Source organism: Puma concolor, chromosome B1, assembly GCF_028749965.1.
Source record: "Puma concolor isolate L17-30 chromosome B1, mPumCon1.1.hap2, whole genome shotgun sequence".
Taxonomy (NCBI): Eukaryota; Metazoa; Chordata; class Mammalia; order Carnivora; family Felidae; genus Puma; species Puma concolor.
In genome coordinates this window covers 43537989-43553059 of record NC_141670.1, presented here as the reverse complement: position 1 = coordinate 43553059, position 15071 = coordinate 43537989, and the positions used below count along the sequence as shown (strand labels likewise).

The window sequence follows — 15071 nt, the reverse complement described above, 5'->3', positions numbered from 1 at the left end:
TTTCTATAGGTAAAATTGGATTTTCCTTAAAGTCAATGTCATGTTTTCCTTCCTTCATATAAATCTTGCATTTCCTATTGTCTTGCAAACATTTCCTGTGTGTCTTTTTTCCTGTTTTATAATTTTATTGTAAGAGGGCTAGTTTGGTTCCATTAAATGAAAATATTTCATCTTAACCAAAGTGGAAGCCTTATCTTTTTCCTTAGAATAATGGATATTGTTGGGGCGCCTGGGTGGCACAGTCGGTTAGGCATCCGACTTCAGCCAGGTCACGATCTCGCGGTCCGGGAGTTCGAGCCCCGCGTCGGGCTCTGGGCTGATGGCTCAGAGCCTGGAGCCTGTTTCCGATTCTGTGTCTCCCTCTCTCTCTGCCCCTCCCCCGTTCATGCTCTGTCTCTCTCTGTCCCAAAAAAAAAAAAAAAAAAAAAAAGTTGAAAAAAAAAAAAAAGAATAATGGATATTGTCCAATTAATCCAATAATGATTAGTCCAATTTCTTAAATCAGTCTTTGCAGTAATTAAGTACATGAGAAGGAAGCTCCACTTCCAATATGATACAATTTTAAGTTAAGGTGAATTGATGGAGAGTTGATCTTCTGATGGATAAGGCAAGAAGGAGAACTTTAAAAGTATTGAGTTCTACCATAGCTTAAGTCTGCTAAAAATTTTCTTATTTTCAATGTTTTTGCATATATTTTGCCAATTTACTTTCTGTTATACATAAAGCATCCTGAGTAACCTTTTTTGGGTAAATCACTTATCAAAACATAGTTGGATTATGTCTGCATTTTAAAATTACTGAATTTTTGGTTTTTTTGGGGGGCCATTAAGTTCATGTGCATTAAATATCATCATAGTTGTTTTGGTGGTAATTCTGATTCCTTAATTTAGTTTGTTGTATTTTAGTTGTCCGGCTTATTTCTTTTGTTTAATTGAATCAAGATTTCATAGATACTTTTCCCAATTTTCCATAATGTCTATGTAAACTTAGGGGAATGTTTATTTTCTAATTAATACAGTCAAAGTTAGAATAGTATCACCTTATGCAGGTAATATGGAATTTTAACATAGTTTACTATTATTGTTTTTTTAAGAGTGATTATATAAAGGAAATTAAAGTACATTTAATGAGCACTGAGCAATGTATAGAATTGTTAAATTGTTTATTGTACACTTGATATATATATATATGTATATGTATATATAATTTATTGCCAAATTGGTTTTCATACAACACCCAGTGCTCATCCCAACAGGTGCCGTCCTCAATGCCCATCACCCACTTTCCCCTCCCCCCCATCAACCCTCAGTTTGTTCTCAGTATTTATGAGTATCTTATAGTTTACCCCCTTCCCTCTCTGTAAATTTTTCCCCCCTTCCTCTACCCCACGGTCTTCTATTAAGTTTCTCAGGATCCACATATGTGTGAAAATATACGGTATCTGTCTTTCTCTGCCTGACTTATTTCACTTAGCATAATACTTTCCAGTTCTGTCCACATTGCTACAAATGGCAGATTTCATTCTTTCTTATTGCCAAGTAGTATTCCATTGTATATATAAACCACATCTTCTTTAACCATTTGTTAGTTGATGGACATTTATGCTCTTTCCATAATTTGGCTATTGTTGAAAGTGCTGCTATAAACATTGGGGTGCAAGTGCCTCTATGCATCAACACTCCTGTATCCTTTGGGTCAATTCCTAGCAGTGCTATTACATAGAGTAGATCATAGGGTAGATCCATTTTTAATTTTTTGAGGAACCTTCACACTGTTTTCCAGAGTAGTTGCACCAGTTTGCACTCCCACCAACAGTGGAGGAGGGTTCCATTTCTCCACCTCCTCTCCAGCATCTATAGTCTCCTGATTTGTTCATTTTAGCCACTCTGACAGGCGTGAGGTGATATCTCAGTGTAATTTCGATTTGTATTTCCCCGATGAGGAGTAACGTTGAGCATCTTTTCATGTGCCTGTTGGCCATCTGGATGTCTTCTTTAGAATAGTGTCTATTAATATTTTCTGCCCATTTCTTCACGGGATTTTTTGTCTTTCAGGTGTGGAATTTGGTGAGTTCTTTATAGATTTTGGACACTAGCCCTTTATCTGATATGTCATTTGCAAATATCTTTTCCCATTCCATTGGTTGCCTTTTAATTTTGTTGATTGTTTCCTTTGCAGTGCAGAAGATTTTTATCTTCATGAGGTCACAATAGTTCATTTTTTCTTTTCATTCTCTTGCTTTTGGAGATGTGTGTCCAGTAAAAAATTGCTGCGGCTGAGGTCAGAGAAGTTTTTTCCTGCTTTCTCCTCTAGGGTTTTGATGGTTTCCTGTCTCACATTCAGGACCTTCAACCATTTTGAGTTTATTTTTGTGAATGGTGTAAGAAAGTGGTCTAATTTCAATCTTCTGCATGTTGCTGTCCAGTTCTCAAAGCACCATTTGTTAAAGAGACTGTCTTTTTTCCATTAGATATTCTTTCCTGCTTTGTCAAAGATTAGTTGGCCATACTTTTGTGGGTCCAATTCTGGGTTTTCTATTGTATTCCATTGGTCTATGAGTCTGTTCTTGTGCCAATACCATACTGTCTTGATGATTACAGCATTGTAGTAGAGGCTAAAGTCTGGGATTGTGATGCCTCCTGCTTTGGTCTTCTTCAAAATTACTTTGGCTATTCAGGGCCTTTTGTGTTTCCATATGAATTTTAGGATTGCTTGTTCTAGCTTTGAGAAGAATGCTGGTGCAATTTTGATTGGGATTGCATTAGATAGCTTTGGGTAGTATTGACATTTTAACAATATTTATTCTTTCAATCCATGAGCACAGAATGTTTTTCCACTTCTTTATATCCTCTTCAATTTCCTTCATAAGCTTTCTATAGTTTTCAGCATACAGATCTTTTACATCTTTGGTTAGGTTTATTCCTAGGTATTTTATGCTTCTTGGTGCAATTGTGAATGGGATTGGTTTCTTTATTTTTCTTTCTGTTGCTTCATTATTGGTTTATAAAAATGCAACTGATTTCTGTACATTAATTTTGTATCCTGCGACTTTGCTGAATTCATGTATCAGTTCTAGCAGACTTTTGGTGGAGTCTGTTGGGTTTTCCGTGTAGAGTATCATGTCATCTGCAAAAAGTGAAAGTTTGACTTTATCTTTGCCATTTTTTATGCCTTTGATTTCCTTTTGTTGTCTGATTGCTGATGCTAGAACTTCCAACACTATGTTAAACAACAGCGATGAGAGTGGACATCCTTGTCATGTTCCTGATCTCAGGGGGATAACTTCAGTTTTTCCCCAATCAGGATGATATTAGCTATGGGCTTTTCATAACTGGCTTCTATGATGTTTAAGTATGTTCCCTCTATCCCAACTTTCTTGAAGGTTTTTTTATTAAGAAAGGATGCTGTATTTTGTCAAATGCTTTTCCCACATCGATTGACAGGATCATATGGTTCTTATCTTTTCTTTTATTAACGTGATGTATCACACTGATTGATTTGCGAATATTGAACCAGCCCTGCAGCCCAGGAATGAATCCCACTTGATCATGGTGAATAATTCTTTTTATATGCTGTTGAATTCGATTTGCTAGTATCTTATTGAGAATTTTTGCATCCATATTCATCAGGGATATTAGCCTGTAGTTCTTTTTTTTTTTTGCTGGGTCTCTGTCTAGTTTGGGAATCAAAGTAATACTGGCTTCATAGAATGAGTCTGGAAGTTTTCCTTCCCTTTCTATCCTTTGCAACAGCTTGAGAAGGATTGGTGTTATTTCTGCTTTAAATGTCTGGCAGAATTCCCCAGGGAAGCCATCTGGTCCAGGACTCTTATTTGTTGGGAGATTTTTGATAATTAATTCAATTTCTTCACTAGTTATGGGCCTGTTCAAAATTTCTATTTCTTCCCATTTGAGTTTTGGAAGTGTGTGGGTGTTTAGGAATTTGTCCATTTCTTCCAGGTTATCCAGTTTTTTGGCATGTAATTTTTCATAGTATTCACTGATAATTGCTTGTATTTCTGAGGGATTGGTTGTAAGAATTCCATTTTCGTTGATGATTTTATCTATTTGGGTCACCTCCCTTTTCTTTTTGAAGAAGCCTGGCGAGAGGCTTATCAATTTTGTTTATTTTTTCAAAAAACCAACTCTTGGCTTCCTTGGTCTCCTCTACTGTTTTTTGTTTTTGTTTTTGTTTTTTTGTTTTTTTTGTTTTTTTTTTTTTTTTTTTTTGCCATTTTTGGATTCTATACTGTTTATTTCTGCTCTGATCCTTATTATTTCTCTTCTTCTGCTGGGTTTGGGGTGTCTTTGCTGTTCTGCCTCGATTTCCTTTAGGTGTGCTGTTAGAGTTTGTATTTGGGATTTTTCTTGTTTCTTGAGATAGGCCTGGATTGCAATGTATTTTCCTCTCAGGACTGCCTTCACTGCATCCCAAAGCATTTGGTGTTGTATTTTCATTTTCATTTGTTTCCATATTTTAAAATATTTTTTCTCTAATTGCCTGGTTGACCCATTTATTCTTTAGTAGGACGTTTTTTTAAACTCCATGGTTTTTGGAGGTTTTCCAGACTTTTCCTGTGGTTGATTTCAAACTTCATAGCATTGTGGTCTGAAAGTGTGCATGGTATGATCTCAATTCTTTTATACTTATGAAGGGCTATTTTGTGACCCAGTATGTAATCTATCTTGGAGAATGTTCCATGCACACTCAAGAAAATATATTTTGTTGTTTTGGGATGCAGAGTTCTAAACATATCTGTCAAGTCCATTGGTCCAATGTGTCATTCAGGGCCCTTGTTTCTTTATGGATTCTCTGTCTAGATGATCTATCCATTGTTGTAAGTGGAGTATTAAAGTCCCCTGCAATTACCACATTCTAATCAATAAGGTTGCTTATGTTTGTGATTAATTGTTTTATATATTTGGGGGCTCCCGTATTCGGTGTATAGACATTTATAATCGTTAGCTCTTCCTGATGGATAGACCCTGTAATGATTATATAATACCCTTCTTCATCTCTTGTTACAGCCTTTAAAGTCTAGTGTGTCTGATATAAGTATGGTTACTCCAGCTTTCTTTTGACTTCCAGTAGCATGATAGATAGTTCCCTCCATCCCCTCACATTCAATCTGAAGGTGTCCTCAGGTCTAAAATGAGTCTCTTGTAGACAGCAAATAGATGGGTCTTGTTTTTTTTTTTTTTTTTTTTTTTTTAACTCATTCTGATACCCTATGTCTTTAGATTGGAGCATTTAGTCAATTTACATTCAGTGTTATTATTGAAAAATATGGGTTTAGAGTCATTGTGATATCTGTAGGTTTCATGCTTGTTAGTGATGTCTTTGGTACTTTGTGATCCTTGCAACATTTCACTCATAGAGTCCCCTTTAGGATCTCTTGTAGGGCTGGTTTAGTGGTGATGAATTCCTGCAGTTTTTGTTTGTTTGGAAAAACCTTTATCTCTCCTTCTATTCTGAAAGACAGACTTGCTGAATAAAGGATTCTTGGCTGCATATTTTTCCTGTTCATCACATGAAGATTGTTAAGGTCCATTTATCCCTAGCTGGTTTCAGAATTCTCTCTTTATTCTTGTATTTTGCCAGTTTCACTATGATATGAAGATCAATTCAAGTTACGTCTGAAGGGAGTTCTATGTGCCTCTTGGATTTCAATGCCTGTTTCCTTCCCCAGATCAGGGAAATTCTCAGCTATGATTTGTTCAAGTACACCTTCAGCCTCTTTCTCTCTGTCTTATTTTTCTGGAATTCCTATGATATGGATATTGTTCTGTTGATTGCGTCACTTAGTTCTCCAATTCTCCCTTCATACTCCTGGATTTTTTTTTGTCTCTCTTTTTCTCAGCTTCCTCTTTTTCCATAATTTTATCTTTTAATTCACCTATTCTCCCCTCTGCCTTTTCAATCCATGCTGTGGTTGCCTCCATCTTATTTTTCACTTCATTTATAGCATATTTTTAGTTCATCATGACTATTTTTTTAGTCCCTTGATCTCTGTAGCAATATATTCTCTGCTGTCCTCTATGCTTTTTTTCAAGCCTAGCAATTAATTTTATGACTATTATTCTAAATTCTTGTTCAGTTATGTTGCTGAAATCATTTTTGATCAAATCGTTAGCTGTCTCTCCTTCCTGGAATTTCTTTTGAGGAGAATTCTTCCGTTTAGTCATTTTGGCTAGTTTTCTGTCCCTTATGCATTTTAAAAACTTGTGTGCTCTGTACCTGCGAACCCTGCTATATTATAGGATGGTCATACACTATCCAGGGCCTGGCCCTTCAGGAGGTGTTTTCTTTGGAGATTGTTACTTGCTCTCTTTTTGTGACTTTGGTTATTTTATTACCCTACTCATAGTGATATTTTGGACCCTCCACCAAGTGTGTTTTGATTTGTTTCTTGGAGTAGCCCTTTTCTCCATTTTTCCCATTTTCCTCCAGTTAGATTCAGTCTCTTTTCCTCCAAGGCTCTGGGGTTAAAAGTCCTTTGGCTTCTGCACTTCTTTCTTTGAAAGATGTGGGAAGTATGGGTCCCCCTACTTCTCCACCATGTTGGTCCTGGTTTTTTTGTTCTTTAGTGGGAACTCTACAGTTGTAGAAGCACCTCCACATTTCATTGCCTTCAGCCACTCCCCGGAATTATTTACATTGGTTCCCAGTCATCTTTGGTGCAACTCTGGAGTCTTGAGTATTTCTACAGTTATTCAACATCCTGATTCAGTCACAGAGGCCGTGAGGCAGTGCTGTAAGTTGTATCTCTGCCTTTCATCCACAGTCTTCCTTATGAGGCTTGCTTGGTGGTCACAAGACAAATAGATCTCTGCACTGGCCACCAAAATCTAAGTTTATGTGGAAGCCTTCATTGCATTCAGACATGTATACATGCAATCAGTCTTAACACCTTACTCTCTCCAACTATGTCCCTGAAACAGCACCCACCTGTTATATTGTACACTTGAAAGTAATGTAACACTATATGTTGATTATACTTAAGTAAAAAAAGGAAATTAAATAAAAAGGGAACAAAAAACTTTTAAATAAAAGTAAGCACCAGTAATGGCAATAATTTTTTTATCAAATCATTTTTAACAGTTCTTTCTTTTTACTGTAATTTTTAATTTTTTTTTTACATTTTATTTATTTTTGATAGAGAGAGACAGAGCATAAGTGGGGGAGGGGCAGAGAGAGAGGGAGACACAGAATCCGAAGCAGGCTCCAGGCTCCAAGCTGCCAGCACAGAGCCCAAAGCGGGGTTCGAACTCACAAACTGCTAGATCATGACCTGAGCTGAAGTCAGACGCTTAACCAACTGAGCCGCCCAGGCACCCTTACTTTAATTTTTAAATTTAAAAATTTAGTAGATATTAATATCAGTTTAATATGTTTTAAATTTTTTTTTTCAACGTTTTTTTATTTTATTTTTGGGACAGAGAGAGACAGAGCATGAACGGGGAGGGGCAGAGAGAGAGAGGGAGACACAGAATCGGAAACAGGCTCCAGGCTCCGAGCCATCAGCCCAGAGCCCGACACAGGGCTCGAACTCCCGGACCGCGAGATCGTGACCTGGCTGAAGTCGGACGCTTAACCGACTGCGCCACCCAGGCGCCCCAGTTTAATATGTTTTAAGTAGCAGTTCATAAAAGGGAATATAATAGAAAAATATGTTCAAATATAACACATAAAGATTAAAAATATACCTAAAGATTAAATACAAGTTTATATTAATATTGAGCTTCTAAAAATATATAACTACTTTGGGGCATAGTCACAGAATACTGGAAAACATTTTTATTTTTTTAATATTTTAAAAATGTTTTTAGTTTTTAAAACATTTTAAAATATATATTGTTTATTCTATGACTGTATTATTTGAATCCAAAATTTTTATAATTGAAATTACTAATAAACTTTGAGTTTCAGTTTTGAAAATGTTAAAATATATTCTCGTGTTTTCAGAGAAAGGTCAAAACATACCTGCAAAACGACATGCTGCTCCTGAAAAAAATGGCCTCTTAATCAGTTTCTACATTTTTCTACCTTTCCTTATTTTAATTGCCATTATTGCTCTTAAATGGAATAAAATAAGATTTTGGAACAGAGTGGAAACAGTAAGTGGAGAGTAAGTAAATCTATTATTTTAAAAAATTAATATTAAAATCCATTTGGGGAATAACTAAAATGTAACTCAGAATACAATAAGTAGGCCTTAAAAATGTTGAATTTGGATCTTGGATGAATTTGGTTAGGATTTATAAATATTGAGGCTTGTTATATACCACAGTTTTTCAGATTTCAAGTAGTCATTCCTTTTCTTATAAGTCCAGAAATAACCAAAGGTACTTAGTAAATTCACAGTGCCTCTCAAATTGAAAGCCATGTTTGCTACACATGCTTGTCTACTACCTAAGCAATCTCCTTTTGTTTGTTTTTTTGGCATTGACATTCAGTTGTGTCAAGGAGATTAATAGAGTTAGAGACTAATAGAGCGGTAAAGAAAGCCATGTTTGCTATACTTGCTTGTCTACTACCTAACCAATCTCATTTTTTTTCTTTTTTTTTTTGACATTGACATTCACTTGTGCCAAGGAGATTAATAGAGATAGAGAAGGAAATTTTGTGAATTAAAGAGGTAGAAGGTGAGAAAAATGTTTAAAAAACATGATAGGAAAAGGAGAATACACATGACAATGCCCATTTTACACTTATTTAATATTGCTCATCTGTTTCTAAAATTAGAACTCAGTTATTTGAAATGGACACCAAAATAAATCTAGTTAATATCTGTCACCATACATGGTTACAAAATGTTATTTTCTTGTGATGAAGACTTAAGATCTATTGTCTTGGCAAGTTTCAAATATGCAATACTTTATTATTACCACCATGTTATACATTATATATTCATGATTTATTTTATAACTGGGAAGTTTCTACCTTTTCCCTCCCTCACTCATTTACTTATCCCACAACCCCAACTTTGGTAATCACCAATTTGTTCTGATTATCTATGGGCTTGCTTTTGTTTTGTTATGTTTTTTTAAATTTGATTCCACATGTAAGTGAGATAGTATGGTAGTTGTTTTTCTCTAACTTATTTCACTTACACACAGATTTTTTTCTTTACCATATCACCAACACAAGTCACAGTTTTGCTCCATGGATATTCAGGAAAAAGAATGCAGAAGTAAAGATAAATGCGTCTCATTATTCTTTGTGGACGGAAAATGTCTCTGTTTCTCACTTGTGAAAATAAAGATAAAATAATGATATAAAGCTTCCATCAAAAACCCTCTTAAGATAGTGGATTTATAGGAAACATACCTCAACATAGACCATATATGAAAAACCCACACCTAATATCATACTCAAAGATGAAACTTTGAGAACTTTTCCTCTAAGCTTAGCAACAAGGCATCCACTTTTGCCACTTTTGTCAACATAGTACTGGAAGTCCTAGCCATAGCAATTAGACAACAGCAACAAAAAAGTTTTTAATCCAAATTAGTAAGGAAAAAGTAAAATTGTCACTCTTTGCAAATGACAGGGTACCATATATGGAAAAGCCTAAAGACTAAACCAAAAAATTGTTATAACTAATAAATGAATTCAGCAAAGTTGAAGTATACAAAATTAATATACACAAATCAGTTGTGATTACATACAATAATAATTAAGTAGCAGAAAGAGAAATTAAGGAAATAACTCCATATGCAATTGGAACAAAAAGAATAAAATACCTAGGAATAAACTTAACCAAAGAAGTAAAGAACTTTACTCTGAAAACTAAAAGACATTGATGAAATAAATTGAAAATGACACAAATGGAAAGATATTTTGTGTACATGGATTGGAAGAATTAATATTGTTAAAATATCCATACTACCCAAAGCTGACTACAGGTTAAATACAATCCCAGTCAAATTACCAGTGATATTTTTTTACAGAACTAGAACAAACACTAAAATTTTTATAAGACCACCCAAGACCACAAATACTCAAATCAATCTTGAGAAAGAAGAACAATGCTAGAGGTATCACGATCCCAGATTTCAAGATATACTACAAAGCTGTAGTAATCAAAACAGTATGGTGTTATCACAAAAATAGACACATCAATCAATGGAACAAAATGAAGAGCAGAGAAATAAACCCATGATTATATGGACTATTAATATGCAACCAAGGAGTCTCTTAGAATATGCAATGAGAAAAAGTCTCTGCAACAAATGGTGCTGGAGAAACTGGACAGCTACATGTAAAAGAATAAAACCAGACCACTTTCTTATACAATGCACAAAAAACAAAATGGATTAAAGACCTAAATATGAGACCTGAAACCATAAAAATCCTACAAGAAAACATAGGCAGTAATTTCTTTGACATTGATCGTAGTAACATTTTTCTAGATATGTCTCCTCAGACAAAGGAAATAAAAGCAAGAATAAACTATTGAGACTACACCAAAATAAGCCTATGCACAGTGACAGAAACCATCAAGAAAACAAAAAAGCAACCTATTGAACGGGAGAAGACATTTCTAAATGATATATTAGATAAGTGATTAATATCTAAAATACATAAAGAATTTATACAATTGAATACCAAAAAACCCCGCAAATAATCTGGTTAAAATATGGGCAGAGAACCTGAATATTTTTCCAAAGAAAATATACAGATAGTAAACAGACAAATGAAAAGATGTTCAACATCACTAATCATTAGGGAAATGTAAATCAAAACCACAATGAGATATGGCCTTACACCTGTCATAATGGCTAGAATCAAAACAAAACAAAACAAAACAAAAAAACAAGAAATGACAAGTGTTGGCAAATATGTAGAGAAAGAAAAAAACAAACCTTGTGCACTCTTGGTGGGAATGTAAATAGGTGCAGGTATTGTGGAAAACAGTAAAACTAAAAAGAAAATACCTAGAAGATATTACACTAAATGAAATGTCAGACTGAGAAGACAAATTTCATGAGTCCACTTATAAGTGGAAAAAATAATGAATAAACAAACAGAAAGCAGAATCAGACCTATAAATACAAAGAACAAATTAATGGTTGCTAGAGGGGAGTGGAGTTGAAGGGTTGGAGAAAATGGGTAAATGGGAGAGAAGATGTAGACTTTTACTAATGGCATGAATAAGTCATGGTAATAAAAGACACAGCATAGAAAATATAGTCACTGACATTGTAATAGTGCTGTACTAGGACAGATGGTAGGTGCACTTGTGGTGAACATAGCATAATGTATACACTTGTCAAGTCACTAAGTTGTACACCTAAAATTAATGTAACGTTGTGTGTCAACTATACTCCAAAAAGAGAGAAAAACATAAAATTACAATGGTTTCTAACCCTAATTAATGCTATTTCTTTTTCACAGATCTATATCAGAAGACAACAATAGTAATAGCAACCAGTCATCAAGTTAAAGGTAAATTGAAGGAATAAAATTATTGAAAATGATATAATTCATAAAATAGTTTTAAAAATTTAACAATACCTCAGTGTAAAAAAACTATTATTCCATATTCCTTCATCGTGATTGCTATTTATCAATATCATATACTAAAAAAAAGACTAAAAACATTTAATAATTTTGGTTTTTTTGTTTTTTTTTTGTTTTTTTTTTAACATTTATTTATTTTTGAGACAGAGAGAGACAGAGCATGAACAGGGGAGGGGCAGAGAGAGAGGGAGTCACAGAATCTGAAACAGGCTCCAGGCTTTGAGCTGTCAGCACAGAGCCCGACACGGGGCTCGAACTCACGGACCGTGAGATCATGACCTGAGCCGAAGTCGGACGCTCAACCGACCAAGCCACCCAGGCGCCCCAATAATTTTGTTTTATATTAGCTTATAAATATTTAATGTTAACTAATATTAGCCAGAGATTTATCAACCAACATTTTGGTAATAAGAAATGACTTTAAAGAGATTTTAAATATGTTCTTAAAATATTTATGAGCCATGATGCATCCTGCTCCCACATTTAAGGTTCTAATTTGATAGATTTACACAGATTGACTCCCAGCATTTATATTTTTTCCCCATAAGCCTCCACAGTTATTGTTAGCCTTATTTTAGAAATGAGGAAACAAACATGAAAAATTTAAATAATCATCCATGTGTACAGAATTTTAGTAAATTTTGAAGCTGGAGTTTCATTCCAGACAACCAGACTCCAAGGATTAACTCTTAAAGAACTCAACATCTGGGGACATCTGGGTGGCTTAGTCAATTAAATGTCCAACTCTTGATTTCAGCTCAGGTCATGATCTCATGGTCGTGAGATTGAGCCCTACTTCAGGCTCTGGTCTGGGAGTAGAGTCTGCTTGAGATTTTCTTTCTCCTCCCTCTTCCCCTCCTTTGCTTGTGCATTCTCTCACTCTCAAAAAAATCCCCCAAAACAAAACAAAAGAAACAACAACAACACACACACACACACACACACACACACACACACACAATTTTGACACATGTAGCATGAGGTATGCCTGGTGAAGGGAAATGAAATTTACATTTATTGAGGACCAATTAGATGTCAAGCAAAATGATAAATGCATTGTCCCTCCAGAGAAGAGAGACAAATTCTTTACTATGAGAAGGGGTAACATTGGCATTTGTATAGATTCAATATATCTATCTGTATATTTTCTGTATGTGTATATACATATATATATATACAGATGTATCTGAATATATCTGACATATCTGAATATGTATGTATATATTCAAATGTATAAGTCATATACATAAAGAAATCATAATATTTTACATTTTAGACCTATCACTGGGAGTAAATGGAAGAATTAAAAATTCAACCATGAATGAAAACAAGAGTTCATCCAATTACTAATCAGCCATTCCTCCTTATCTAACCTTGATGGAGAGTTAAGTCAATGGATCTCTGTTTCCCTATCTGCCACCAAAACAAACAAACAAACAAACAAAACACTAACTACTATCCTCCATGTAAAATAGTCTTATTTCTCAGTAGGGAGAGTTGGGAGAGTTGGTGGTGAGGGAGGAGGTGGATATTGGTTTCAAATATAATTGAATGAGTGGGCCCTATTCAGCAAGAGATGTGTAAACAAAGTATTGGAGGAAGTTGCAAGTATTGACTCAGTTTATTTATTTAAAAGGAGGTACTTGAATTCCCAGGTTCAGTTCACATGGGACTTTTATTTAAATGTAAAGGATACAGTGCAAGAGAGAGTGTGGGCAAAAATGGGCACCGGAGAGATATCTCATGCACAAGGCCTCATGGTTCCTTTAAATTTTAAACAGTCCATTATAAATTCCACTGCCAATGTCTTGGCAAAAAGTGAAACCAAGCATCCAGGCTTTCCTAGAGATAAAGATAGAGCTTTTCCATTCCGGCTGTAAATCAACTCCTTACAGAGGCATAGAGTTGGCAGAGGTCGCCATGCATATATCTAGGCAGGAGCTTTCCAAGCATGTGAATGATCCAATGAAAAAATAAGTCAGAAATGTTTGATGATTAACAGTGATGTCAGTTTAGCTGGAGCAGAGTTAGCAAGGGGACTGTGGTCGTGAGTAGGTCAGACAGTAAAACTCTTTTAGGCTGTGGGAAGTGTTGAGAGCTGTGTTTTATTCTGAGAGGAAATCATTGGAAGATTAATGTTCAAGACTTCCACTTTAAAAGGCTGGTTTGTTAAAATAAATAAATTAAAAAAAGACTGATTTGTTGAAAATAGTTTGTATGATGGCAAGAGGAGAAGTGGAGAAACCAGTTGGTGGAGAAACTACTGTAATAATCCAGGAGGGAAAGGATGGTACCTCAGACCAGGGGTAGTAAAGATGGTTTTAGGAATAAATTTTGAAGGATACCAACAGAATGAACTGGCAGCTTCAATATAAAGTGTAAGAAAATGTGCTTAAATAACGTTTATTGATTAAGCAGCAAGATAAGCAAGGTTAAATGTAAACACAGACCTGTTTTCAAATGTATGCTCTTATTACATTTTAAAATTTATATTAAAATTTATGAATGTTGCAAGAGAAAATCTACATGGATAATTGTGAACCAAGACAAATGTTTGGCATGCCATGATGAGGAGCATGTTTTCTTACACACGAGAAAGTATTTCTCATCTAAAGTATTTTTGAAGTAGTAAGGGAGGGATTCAGCATGATATGGTTGGCTTTTTTACATATTTAGGGAAAAAGTCAGACTCAGTAAGAACTGGAGGCTAGTGAATCAACTCCAACTGTATGTGTATGGGTCACCTGTTGGAAAGGCACAGAGGATTTCTTGAAATACTCTTCCTCTGAAGATAAAAATAGACAAATTAGTAGTTACTTATTTCTTCACATATTCTACTGTTCTTTTCCTCTCTGTTTCCTTGCTGGTGACTTTCTTTTATCCATGTGAAGTGTAGAAACTGTGTAAATATAATGCTTGTGAATATGACTTTTAATATTTCCTTTTACTGTGGCTATCACAGACAACTTAGGAAAAAAAACAGGTTTACACATTTTGTGAAACACAGGTCTAGATTGTGACACTATAATCAGTGTCTCATATACCAATGATTTGCTATATCTCTAGTTGTCTAGTAAAATGAGATCACTTTTATTAACAATTAAAATTTAGCATATCTCTTTCTGTATTTGTTTTACAACAGTGACTAAACAATGTCAAAAAGCCATAGGTTGGAAAAAGGATATTACCAAGATGCTAACCATTAATTGACCTGATTCAAGAATGAAAAAAAAAAAAACAAAAACCTATTCTCTCCTTTTGTTATGGCTTAAAGCTTTTCAACTTCACAAACAAAAATAAATCCTGAGAGTGAAAGTATGTAGGTTTGTGTCTATTGATTCTTCTACATGTTGTGATCCTTTATGGGAAAATAAGCAACTTTTGAACCAGAGAAGTTGTCACATCCCCAGATGTGAACATTCCTTATTCACTGAAGACACCCCACAGTCCACACCTCTTCCAACTGCCCGTGATTCCCTGCTATATCCCTTCCAGGCTTAGGGATATTGAGAGGAAATGTTGCCAGGTAAGGCCAGCCCCAGAAT

General features: G+C 34.9%; 1 protein-coding gene across 8 annotated transcripts in view; it reads left to right on the top strand.

Moving 5' to 3' along the window:
* The window catches only part of LOC112858927 (A disintegrin and metallopeptidase domain 3-like), a 160656-nt gene extending 145812 nt beyond the window's left edge, over nucleotides 1-14844 (top strand). For 6 of the 8 annotated variants that reach the window (XM_086703646.1, XM_086703644.1, XM_086703648.1 and 3 more), the window contains 3 exons: nucleotides 7966-8128; nucleotides 11401-11451; nucleotides 14669-14844. In XM_086703646.1, the coding sequence (XP_086559772.1) occupies nucleotides 7966-8128; nucleotides 11401-11449 (212 nt within the window). In that variant the 3' untranslated portion in view covers nucleotides 11450-11451; nucleotides 14669-14844. Of the gene's footprint in view, nucleotides 1-7965; nucleotides 8129-11400; nucleotides 11452-12802; nucleotides 13899-14668 lie in introns of those variants that run through there. The other 2 variants (XM_086703645.1, XR_015250075.1) reach the window with 2 other exon arrangements.
* The last annotated feature ends 227 nt before the right edge of the window (nucleotides 14845-15071 follow it).